Raw genomic sequence first — 12,453 nt, forward strand, 5'->3', positions numbered from 1 at the left:
GGCTCAATCCACTAAGCCTGTCTCCTAATGGATAAAGTAAAGATTTTTTCCAAGTCTGACCTCTAAAATTAATCATGGCTCCCAGGGATGATCTCTAAGACTCTACAAGTTGGAGAGGAGTTGCTTGCTAATCTGCATTGGAGGATTCTCCACACTGATGAGATCACAGGACTTGACCAAAAACAGAAACTTGCTGGGAGGAGGGGCTGTGGCTCATTTGCCTTTGTGTTCTTCCCAAAGACTGGCATTTCATTAGGTTATAAGCTTCTTGAGGGCTGGAGCTGTCTCGATTCTTTGTGTATCTCCTAAGCACAGTGCTTAGCACATAGTAGGTGCATAGTAAGTTTACTGACTAATTGGGAGTAATATTGAAGTGCATTTAAGAACTTTTCATTGAAATAACTGAACACGTGGACATTTGATATTCATGTTAGACATGGTATATGTACAGTACAGGTTTCTCTGCTCCTTCTGCATGCACCCCAAGTCCTTTATCTCCTATCCTCCCCCATCTGGACCTATTTTTCAAATTGCTTCAGATCTAGAAAAAGAAAAGTCCAGGAAAACTTTGCTTCTAAACCCTGTCTGTGTTAGGATCTCCCCACCAGAGGGCACAGTTGATCTTTTTATAAATCCACCATCTTTCTAGTTCTCTGGAGTACCTCCAAGCCCCACAAAACCCTCTCACTCCCCAGATCTTGTCAATGAAGAAATGGTGCCAGGATCTCTGAGGAATAGAACAAAATCCCGTTAAGAAGAACATGAATCACCTCGACAATTGAGGCTTGGCACAGGCAAACTCCTGAAAAACAACTAGCAAACACGATTCCCTAAAGTCCTTCCTCCATTTGGGGTAGTGTTTTCCTTACACTGTCCCTCCCGACCTGGCAGAGGAGGGGCCCCCTTGGATTAGAATTCTTTTTCTTTTTTTCTTTTAAGAGAAGGAATTGACAGCTGTGGGGAGAGTATAGAAGAAAGAGAGGAAGGAACTCAGAGGAAAGAAGAGAAAGAGAAGGGTAACTTTCCAAAGGAGGTGTATTAGAAAACACTACCCTGAAAGAGGGACTCCAGGAAAGAGGGAAAAAAGCCCAGTACCACGTAGAATGAGAGGATTTGCAAAGTATTTTCAAATGGGATCTGCTTTTCCTGTGCCTGTTTAAAACATTAAAATTGTGCTGAATATGAGACTGAGTTTGCTAGTCCCTCCCTCCCCCATCCCCATCCAAAGACGTCATGGGAGGGAGGTATAAAATTTCAGCAGAGAGAAATAGAGAAAGCAGTGTGTGTGTATGTGTGTGTGTGAGAGAGAGGGAGAGGGAGAGGAAGAGGGAGAGAAGAGGGGAGAGAAAAGGGGGAAAGGGGGGAGGAGAGGGAGAGAGAGAGAGGAGGGAGAGAGGAGAGAGGAGAGAGAGAGAGAGAGAGAGAGAGAGAGAGAGAGAGAGAGAGAGAGAGAGAGAGAGAGAGAGACAGAGACAGAGACAGAGAGAGAGAGAGAGAGATTGGAGAGGAAAAAACACAGGAGGCAAGGAGGGACGTTAGAAGCAAGCAAAAAGGCAAGAGGTAGGGGAAGAAAGAATGAGGCAGAAAGAATAACATTCGAGAAGCAATACAGTGGATTGACTTGTTTTATTTTATTTTTGGTGTTGTTTTTCTTTTCCTCTTTTTTTTTTTTTAAAGTGAAGCAGTGAAAAGAAGCAATGTCCAAGGGAGAAGAGAAGCTAAGGTCCTGGTGACACTGGGCGTCCAAGTGGATTATTGGGGCAAAACTGGAGGGGAGGCAGCAACCAGGTGCCTAGTCCTTCTCATTACACGTAATTCCAAATCAGCAGCCAATGAAGACAAGAGGCAGCGGGTGACAAAAATAATTTTTAAAGCCCTCGAGGAAATGTAAACCAAGGGGAAAGCATGAATGGTGTGTCTGAAAGACAAGTGTTCCCAGCGCTTCCCTCTGTCCCTAGCTGGGGACAGTGGCCTGGTCCAGCCCAGCCCTGCCACCCACTACCTACTTATTGGTGATCTGATTTTTTTCTTCTCCTCTCCTTCCTCTTTTGGGCTAACCAAGGATACTGAATTTGGAAACTAAATATTGTTCTCTCAGCCTCTCTTCAAAACATCGACTTTGTCCCTTCTTGTCAAAGTAATATTTTGTGATCTTAGTTAGATATCAGTTCTATTTATTATTTTTTTTACCTAAGGAAAACTCCAACATTCCCCCAATTTCTCCCTCCAGACCTCCCCACCCACCCCACCCTACCCCAAGCTTTCCTTACTTTCCTTGCTACCCCTGCTTGGTGCTTTTTACCTGGTTTGCCTGGAATCACAGCCCAGCGGAACCTGTTTAGACACATGGAGAAGGATCCCAACTTTGCAAGGCACAGAGCCTGCTTCTTCTTCCTAAGCTTTGCCAACGCTTCCTGGAAGTCCTGAATCTCTTGCAGTGCAGTGAGTTCATACACCTTCTTGCCAAGCCTCAGTCTTCGGGATCTGGGGAGGCTGCATCGAAAGCTCAGCCTGGTTTTCCTAAGTTCTTTTGCACAGCCCCTGGGCTCCTTTGCCAGGCCCAGCTGCTCCCCGGACCCCTTCTCCCTGTTTCACACATGAAGATGCACTTGCAAAGGGCTCTGGTGGTCCTCTCACTGCTGAACTTTGCCACGGTCAGTCTCTCCCTCTCCACTTGTACCACCTTGGACTTTGGTCACATCAAGAAAAAGAGAGTGGAAGCCATTAGGGGACAGATCCTAAGCAAGCTTCGCCTCACCAGCCCCCCTGAGGCATCAACGTTGGCCCATGTGCCCTACCATATCCTAGCCCTATATAACAGCACCCGGGAGATGCTGGAAGAGATGCAGGAGGAAAAGGAGGAGAGCTGCACTCAGGAAAACACCGAGTCGGAATACTATGCTAAAGAAATCCACAAGTTCGACATGATCCAGGGTCTTGCAGAACACAGTAAGTCCCAGCTCTCGGTTGGGTGTCACCTTGGGAGGGTACCAATTTGAGCAGTGAGACTTGTAGAGAGTGTCCAGGACTCAGCTAAAGAACCAGCTAACCGTGGGTTTTCTCAGCACCCAAGACTCAGGAGGATCTAGGAGGGAGGAGGGGATGCTCAACAGGGACTGGGAGGGAACCAGGACAGTTCTGGGCCATGTTGATCACTTCTCCTGGAGATCAAGCAACCTCACACCAAAGATACAGCCACATTCACTTACAATCCTTGACAGTTGTTAAATCGGGGGAGCCATTGCATTGCCTGGGGAACATGTGTGTTCGCATCTATATGGTGATATGGGTAATTGAAAGCATGTGCCCTATAAAAAAAACAAACAACAACAAAAGGCTGACAGGGCTAGAGGAGAAAGCGTAGTTCTGTGAGTCTGGAGACCTGAGTCTTTTCCCTGGTTTTCTAGAGCTCATTGTGACACGTCTCTCATTTAGTTTTTCCAGTTGTTCTTTGGGAGCAATGCTATTTGTTATGGAATAAGGATGGGAAAAACCATTTTCCAAGATGATAGCGTTCCCCAACATACTGTAGTAAGCACAGCCCATGTGCTGTTTTTTCTGGGGTGTACATGTATACTCATCTGTGCTCCCTCTTTACCTCCCACCCAATCCCCGACTTGCTTCTCCCTCCCTCCCTCCTTCCCTCCCAGGGAGAGACAGCCTTCAAATGTTCACACATTTGAAGATGGTGTCTATGAAGCACACTCTAGAAGAGAGATGAGAGGAAGATTGATGTGTTCCAAATGGGTCTCTTCTATGCTTGTCTGTTGAGGGGGAAAGGGCCTGTTTCTCATTATTTATGTCAATGAAATGCTTTGGTCTTTTTGTGTATATAAAGGTCTGGGTGTGGGTGAGATGGGGAGCTGTGTGTGTGTGTGTGTGTGTGTGTGTGTGTGTGTGTGCTTTTATTCCCATATGGTAGAAACTAGGGGTCATCTGTATTTTCAATACCTTTATGTGTCTGTACATGTGTGGAAATCATGTGTGTTTACAGAAAGGGAATCTGAAAACCCCAATACAAGGGAAGGAAATTTGGCAGACGTTGAAAAACTGACAGCACAAGCAGGGATGTGAGTGACTTGTAGTTACAGAACTCTGGGAAGAGTTTTATTTGCCCATTCTACCAGCAGGTGTCCTCAGGGTCTCTGACATCCTGGCAAACTGGACAGAAGGAATCAGACATACTTGGAAGTTTCATAAGGGGAAATGGAGAAAATCAGTGAGGCTGGGGGGCCAGATTTGCCTGTAGACTGATGATTCAGAGAGGCCTTGGGGGTAACTAAAAAGAGCCAGCAGAGCAACTGACAATGTCACTCTGCCTTCAAAGAAAGATGCATCCACTCCCTTGGAAGGGGTAGATGCAAGGGGGGAGTTGGGGGGGGGCGGGGATAAAGAGGATTTTTTTCTCTCCATAAAGATCATGAAAGCTGTTAAAGGAGTAGAAGGCCTGATTCAGGGTCTTTCCTGTGCCAAGCCAAGGAAGCTGTGGCCGTTACTCATGGGTAAATGCTGGCTAGGATTCTCACTCCTGCTTCCTGTGGCTACATCTTTCTTCCGATGTGGCTGGAGTTTCTCTTATTGAGGCTCTGGATGTAAAGGATGCCTCCTCTTCCCAGACTCTCTTAGGATATGCAATGGCACCTTCCAGGAGCTGAGGCTTCTCTAGGGGTCTGGAATTCCCAGCACCAGGCACTTGAATTTTTTGTTATTGAGTTGTTTTAGTTGTGTCTGACTCCTTGTGATCCCATCTGGGTTTTTCTTGGTAAAGATGTGTTTGCCATTTCCTTCTCCAGTTCATTTGAAAGATGAAGAGAAAGGCAAACATGGTTAAATGACTTGCCCAGGGTCACACAGCTACTAAGCATTTGAGGTCAGATTTAAACTCAGAAAAATTGATCTTCACTTAGGCACAATACTCTATCCTACTGCACCACCTAGCTGCCCCTAGGTATAGTCCAAATCCCAGGGAGTCATAGAGGGGGATGGGGATGGGATGGGAGGGACAAAGAAGGAATGAAAACTAAGGGCCAACCAGAAAGAATAGAGATGTAATCCAGGAAGGAAGAGAGGGAGGGAGACAGAGATGGAGAAAGAAAGGGAGGGAGGGAAGCAGGTTGAGAGAGAGAGAGAGAGAGAGAGAGAGAGAGAGAGAGAGAGAGAGAATTCATTAAGCCCCTATTATGTGCCTGGCACTGTGCTAAGTTAGATATGCAAAAAGAAACAAAAGGTAGCCCCCCTACCCTGAAGAAGCTCACAATCTACAGGAGAGAGACAGTAGACAAATAAATGCAAACAAGTTATATGTAGGATGCATAGAAAATAATTAACAAAGGCATTAAAATTAAGAGGAATTGGGAAAGTCTTCCTGCAGAAAGTAGGATATGAAACAATACTAGTCCCTAAATAAAACAGGGATTTGGGAGGGTCATAAATCCAGAGCTGGAAGGGGCCTTAGGGGTCTAGTTCAGCCCCCTCATTTTGGAAATAAAGAAACTGATAGGTTAAGTGGTAGAAAAGCTATGATTTGAACTTATATCTTCTGACTCCAAGTTTCATTTCTCTTTCTGTTGCTTTATAAACTTTTTGCCAAAGTTAAATAAGTAAAAATCAATCAGCTGATTGTGTAAGAAACTGAACAGAACAAAAGCAGACCCAAGAAGAGAACAAATAGATCCAGAGAAGGCTCCCACACAGTCAGTATACACCAATGCTAGACTGGCTGTATGTTTGGGTAGAGTGTTTATATATTATATATGTGTGTATGTATAGTGTGTGTGTAAAGAGCATGTATACAGTGAGAAGTGTATATAGTGTGTGATATGTATTGTATAGTATGTATATATGTGTGTATAGAGTGTGTGTGGACTGTGTATAGAGTATGTGTGTATAGAATGTGGAACAGCAGTTGAAAAAGTTATAGATTAAATTACAAAAATCTAGGTATTATAAGCATCAGAGTAGATACAGAGATTTGTTCAATAGTTTTCAGTTGTGTCTGATTCTTTTTGATTCCATTTTGAGGTTTTCTCTGCAAAGATACTGGAATGGTTTGCCATTTTCTTCTCCAACTCATTTGATGGATGAGGAAACTGAAACAAAGTGACTAAGCTAGGGTCACATAACTAATAAGTGCCTGAAAACAGATTTAAACTCAGAAAGATGCGTCTTCCTGACTCCAGGTCCAGTACTCCATCCAGTGCACTATCTAATAGTCCCTAGGTATAGCCAAATCCTTGGGCAGTGATGGCAAACATATGGTATAGGTGCCAAAGATGGCACACAGAGTGCTCTCGGTGGGCACACAGCCACCCTCTCCTCCTAGAGTTTACTAGAAAGGCAGAGCGATGCGGGTGGAGCAGCTCCCCTCCCCCTCTCCACTGTGCTCTGATGACATCCTTTCACATGATCTGTCCCTCTGCCTACATAGGAGGGGGCAAGGTGGGTGGTTCACAGGCAGCAGACCTGGAGGGGAGCAGAGGCCTGGGGCTACTCCCCTCTCCCCTCTTGATCCTCACTGAGGACATTCCTCACTTCACACTCCCCCTCCTAGCACCCCAGTGGGAGTACTTTCTCCCTCCTCTGGGTGGGATGGGGGGCACCCAGTGAAGCAGGGGAGACAGACAGCGAGGCACTCAGGCTGAGGGGTGGGTTGGGGGCAGGGCCTAGCACTCCATCTCCAAAAGGCTCACCATCACTGTGGAGTCAGAGAGGGGAGGTTAGGCCATGGGAGAATGACATGGAGAACAGAGAAGGAACTAACACTGAGGGCAGAAGGGAAAGAATAGGTATATCATCAGGTTTGAAAATAGAATGATGAGTCTTCTTGAGCCCACTCCTGGCACTCTATCTACTCCACCATCTAACTGCGCCTAGGTATAGCCCAAATCCTCCACAGTTATGGGGAGGGACAGGGAAGAAGGAAACAGAGGAGCTAAAACGAAGCGCTGAAGAGAAAGAACAGGGATACAATCACGTTTGTACTCAGAAAGACGAGTCTTCCTGTGTTTAGGCCAGACACTCTCTCCACCTAGATCAGTTTCCAAGTAAACAGTGGCCAACCCGCCCAGGGAGAGGCCAAGGTAGCGACAGACACGGAACAGATGTTAGCCAGTGACCCCGCGGCCGAGGGGAGGGATGGGGTGGTACCCAGCAGATGTTCAGCAGGCACAGGAGTAGGCAATGCTGAGGTAGCCCAGAGCAGACCTAAAATAAAACTAAGTGGCAAGTGCCGAAGGCTCCTCCGGAGACGCCATGCCCACGTCCAGGACGGGTAGTGGCTGAACAAAACCCTCGCAGGTGCAGACGCTAAGCAGGAACAGACCTTCCACAGCTGCGGAGGCGACATCGAGGCTGAGCAGACACGGGAGCTCGGCTCCCCCAGCAGCCAGTCAGGTGCTAGGCAGACCCAGATGAGAGAAACACACGCTGTGCACACATTAGAAAGAAATTCACCAGATGCAGAAGAGGTAGACCCCCAGAACGGGAGGGACGGACGGCGAGCATGGAGCAGATTAGCGATCACTTGCAGTTTGGAGGTATATACCGCCCCCCTAATGCAAGGTAGAGGTGATATGGCCCCGTTCCCTGCCAGAGGCTTCCAGGTTCTGAACATAGCAGGCATCAGGCCCTTGATGCCAGAGTTACTGTAGGAGAGATGATGAGGTCATGTCTCACTCCCTACATTCCTTCTCTCCCAGTCACCTTCTTTATCCAGTAGACTTTTGCAGGGAAGGGGCAGAAGAAACGGGGGTGAGAAGATAGAGGGTGCATTCCAATCCTCTTCTCTTGGATGTAATGATGCATGTTCTGAAAGTCATGGTAGCCTCGTGGAGCCAACATGAGAAACAGTGAGTCGGGGAGCAGGGGCGATAATGGGAAAGCAGATACTGAGGGGGAAGAAAAGTGTGTTTGGACCAGATACAAGAGAGAAGCACTCTGCCGAATCTAGTGCATTTCCCCCAGCTTCTTGGACCTGAGACATGGTGGGGAAGATGGCAACACACCAAAAAAGTGAAAAGTAGAGTAGTCCCAAAAGCCGCTCTGCTTTTATCTATAGCTGGAAAAAAAAAACAGGAGAGAAGGAACAAAAGCAAATTGGGAGAAAAATCTTATGGAAGACACTCTTAATAGGGCATCCACCCTAGGGAGAGCTGAGCAGACTGTGAAATCTGAGAATTACATATTGTATATAGTGACAGGAAAGGTTGATATCACTTCTTTTAAGAATTCTAAACTCTCAGAGTTGTAAGAAACTTCAGAATTTTTGGAGCTCAATGAACTCTGAATAGGAATACTCTGTAAGGTCTTTTACATGACTCTGCTTTCTCCTATTTTCAGTCTTTAGGATCTAATCCAGCTGAATGTTTTGAGACATGCATTAATTATGTGTCTGATATGAGTGTGGGAGGAAGAGAGGGAGGGAGGAAGGGAAGAAGAAAGGGAGGAAGAAAAGAGGGGGAGAGGAAGGAAGGAGAAAGAAAGGAGGGGGGAAGGGAGGAGGAAAAGGAAAGGAGAGAAGGAAGGAAGAAAAAAAAAATTAAGTGCTCACTGTGTTCCAGGCACTGTGCTAATTTATAAAATATAAGAAGGAGAACAAAAGGAAGAGGAGGAAAGGAGGAAAGGAAGAAAAGAGGTAAGGAAGAAGAGAGGAGAAAGGAGGAGAGGAAAGAAGGAAGTAAATTTAGTGAAATGGTCAATAGGATAATGTCCAGTGAAGTTTGACCAAACACCCCAAACCTATAAGGCAAGTCAGAGATTTTGAGATGGAAGGGACTACAGAGATCATGTTGTCCAACCTTCTTCTTATAAAGACAAGGAAACTGAGACCCAGAGGTTGTTAGTTGTCTAGCATCACCACAGAGACAGGATTTGAACTCAGTTGCTCTGAATAAATTTAGTTCTTTTTTCACTCCTCTGTGTGACCCTTCTGGTTGTATTAGTATCTGGGGTGGCAGTTTTTATTGAGCTAGGTTGGATGTTTTTCTTACCACTGCCAGTTTGATCTAGTTTTTTGGACTGTCTTGTCTGTATCTGTCTGTCTGTCTGTCTATCTGTCTGTCTGTCTGTCTCTGCCTACTTACTCCCCAAGCTAAACAAATAGCTTTCTTTAATTTTTAAATGAAGAATGCTACCTCTCTTTCACCCAGTGATTATCTTGGATGATTTAGATAGAACTGTCTTGCCAGAAAAGCTATGTACCAGCTGAAAGGTTATCTTATATACTTTTCTATAGCTCTACCTATGGAAAGAACATGACCCTTTCCCAGTTTCTTTACCATACTTATTAACAAAGTAACTCCTTTATATATATTTAATGTTTGTAGAGGGGGAAATCATATTTCTGATTTGTAAATATGGCCAAAAGGAGTGTTGATGCTTACAACATTGGATTATATGAAGACAGTCTGCAATTAGAAAGTATGTGAACAGAGTTAATTTGTGATTCATTGACTCTTATTCAAAAATATTTAATTATTTACTATATGCTAAGCATTGGAGATTCAAAGGCAAAAATGAAATTGTTCCTGCCCTCAGCAAGCTTACAATCTCCTGGAGGAGTAGTTGTTATTGTACAATCTTTTCAGTCATGTCCAACTCTTCATGATCCTAATTGGGGTTTTCTTGGCAGAGATACTGGAGTAGTTTGCATTTTCTTCTCCAGATAATTTTATAGATGAGGAAACTGACACAAGCAAAGTTGTGGGTCAAACAATATCTGAGACAGAACTTGAACTCAGAAAATTGAGTCTTACTGACTCTAATCCTGGTACTCTATCTACTGAGCCCCCTCACTGCCTACTCTAATGGAGAAGAGGAGACAACAAAAAACAGAGAAAATTGAATACAAACTATATACAAAGTATGGGGGAGGCATTAATAACTGGGGAGATCAGGATAGATTTCATAAAGGAAGTGGCAATTAAGCTAGTTTTGAAGGAATCTAAAGGTTTTTTCAAGATTGAGTTGATGAAGAAATACATTACCAAACTGGAGGATGGCTTTTGCAAGGGCACAGTGATGGGAGATGTGGAAGCATATTATAGGCATCAGAATAGAGAAGGGCTCCAAGTAAACAGTGAACAACTGGGCTGAGGAGAGGCCAGAGTACCACCAGCAACAGAAGGGTAGCCTGAAGCTCCTTGTGAAGGGCTTTAACAGACAGGCAAAGAGATATGTATTGTTTTCCTAGAGGTAAGGAGGAACTACAGGAACTTCTTGAATAAGGGTGTGTGATATGGTTTGATTTGTCCTAAAAGAATATCAATTTGACAGTTGTGGGAAGGATTGATGGGAGAGGGTAGAAACTGAAAGCTAGGATACCAATTTGGAAGGTACTCCAATAATCTGAGAAGTAGTTGATGAGGGCCTGAACAGGGATAGAAATTTCATGAGTAAAGAGAAGGGAATGAATGAGAAATATTTTATGGAAGTAGAACCCACAAAATTTGGCAACTGATTGAAGCTGAAGGAAAGGGTAGAGAACAGGATGACTCTGAGGTTGTGTATATGAGGGACTGGAAGATTGATGGTGGGTTCCCTCAACAGAAATAGGGAAGTTAGAGACTGAAGGAAGTGTTTAGGGGGGAAAGTAGTTGGTGATGGCCAACAGGCAATTGTGAAAATCATATGGTTCAGAAGATGACAGCTGAATCTTTGACAAGATCAACAAAAAGAGAGAATGTAAGAGAGACATAGAAAAAAGGAGATGGAGAGGGGGAGACAGAAGGAGATGGAGGGAGAGAGAGAATGAAAGAGAGGAAATGAAAGAGTGATGGGGAGAAAGCAAGAGAAAATGAGAGAAAGAGAGAAAGAGATAAAGGAGAGAGGGAAGAGAGATTGAAAGAGAGAAGCAGAAGAGAAGGAAGAGGAAGAAGGGAGGAGGAGGATGAAGAGGCATAGAGGCATATGAGGCATAGAAGAAATAGACAGATAGACTTGGGATACACATTGGGATGGGCCAACTATGATGGTCCTGCAAAGGAGGCTGAAGGGGAGGTATAAACAAGTAGGAGAATCCAGAGGGAGCAGGGTCAGAAAAATCCAGGGAGGAATAGATGTCTAGGAGGAGAGGGTGAGCAACAATTTCAAATGCTTCAAAGGTTAAAAAAGCATGGACACAATTCATAGGACCACAAAGTCACAGATTTATTGTTGGAAGGAACCTTAGGAATCATCCAGTCCAACCCTTTCAATTTGCACATGAGGAATCTGAGACCAAATGAAGTCATAGGACTTGCCTAAGATCACAGAGATAATAATTAGTAAATACTCAGGATTAGAACCCAGGTCTATTGACTCTATATCCAGTGTTCTTCTATATCCTTCTAGGACTAGGGAATAATGCTCTTTCCCCAATTACTTTTAGAAGATGACTTGTTTATATAGGTCATTTTTTTTTAAACCCTTACCTTCTGTCTTGGAATCAATACTGTGCATTGGTTCCAAGAAGATTGGTGAGGGATAGGCAATGGAGGGCCCTTCCCACTCTTTTGCCTTGGAAGTGGTACTTAGTATTGATTCTAAGACAGAAAATAAAAGTTAAAAGAAAAAAAAACCCTAAAAATGGTGTTAAATTGTGTCACAATGGATCTGATGAGTACATTACCTATAAAGGCAGTTTGTTGGCTCAGTAGATGAGGAAACTAGACCCAAAGACAAGAAGACCGTAGTTTAATCTTAACTCTGATTTTTTTTTGTAAACCCTTACCTTCTGTCTTAATATCTATTCTAAGACAGAAGAGTGGCAAAGGCTAGTTCATTGGGGTTAAGTGACAAGATTTGAAGCCAGGACCTCCCAACTCTAGTCCTGGCTCTCAATCCACTGAGCCACCCAGTTGCCCCCTAGATTAGCTTCTAAACAGAACTCTGTTCTATTTCCAGTTTATAAGCTGTCCCTACCATCTCTATCGAAACTATACTAGCATCTAGTTTTTGGAGAAAAGATCACAGCACATAGCTGTGTAACCCTGGGGAAGAATGACCATTTGCCTAGCTAGCCCTTGCCCTTTTGTCTCAGATTTGTTACTAAGAGAGAAAGTAAGGTTTAGGGAAAAAAAAAAGTTTTGAGGGTGCTCAGCCAAATCTGAAGACATGGCTTTGAGTTTCAGCTTATTAAATGGGTGATTTGGGGCAATTTATTTAACTACACTCCACAGTTTCTGTAGCTGCAAAAGCAGATTAATAATACAAATTCTGCCACTAACTGCACTTCTCAGTAGAAGAAAAAGAATATTGGACTTGAAGCCTAGAGGACCTGGGCTCAAACCCTTCCTCTGTTAATTATTTGATGTTAACCTAGATGACCTTGGCCAAATACCAATGCTATTTGGGCCTCAGTTTCCCCATTCAAATACAGATTCAAAAAACATTGTCTGCAATGAGTTGTAATTGTGTTAAATGCTGGAGAAACAAAGACAAAATGAAATATATTCTACTCTCAATTAACTTAATTCT

The 12,453-nt window shown here is 44.1% G+C and overlaps 1 protein-coding gene across 2 annotated transcripts in view; it reads left to right on the plus strand.

Annotated features, from left to right (window-relative positions):
* Positions 1-1,296: 1,296 nt before the first annotated feature.
* The window catches only part of TGFB3 (transforming growth factor beta 3), a 41,593-nt gene continuing 30,436 nt past the window's right edge, over positions 1,297-12,453 (plus strand). The window contains exons 1-2 of one of the 2 annotated variants that reach the window (XM_001367475.4): positions 1,429-1,560; positions 1,678-2,949. In XM_001367475.4, coding sequence (XP_001367512.1) covers positions 2,598-2,949 — 352 coding nt within the window. In that variant the 5' untranslated portion in view covers positions 1,429-1,560; positions 1,678-2,597. Of the gene's footprint in view, positions 2,950-12,453 lie in introns of both variants that reach the window. The other variant, XM_016433014.2, reaches the window with a different exon arrangement.

The sequence above is a fragment of the Monodelphis domestica genome, chromosome 1 (genome assembly GCF_027887165.1).
Source record: "Monodelphis domestica isolate mMonDom1 chromosome 1, mMonDom1.pri, whole genome shotgun sequence".
In the NCBI taxonomy this organism is placed as follows: domain Eukaryota; kingdom Metazoa; phylum Chordata; class Mammalia; order Didelphimorphia; family Didelphidae; genus Monodelphis; species Monodelphis domestica.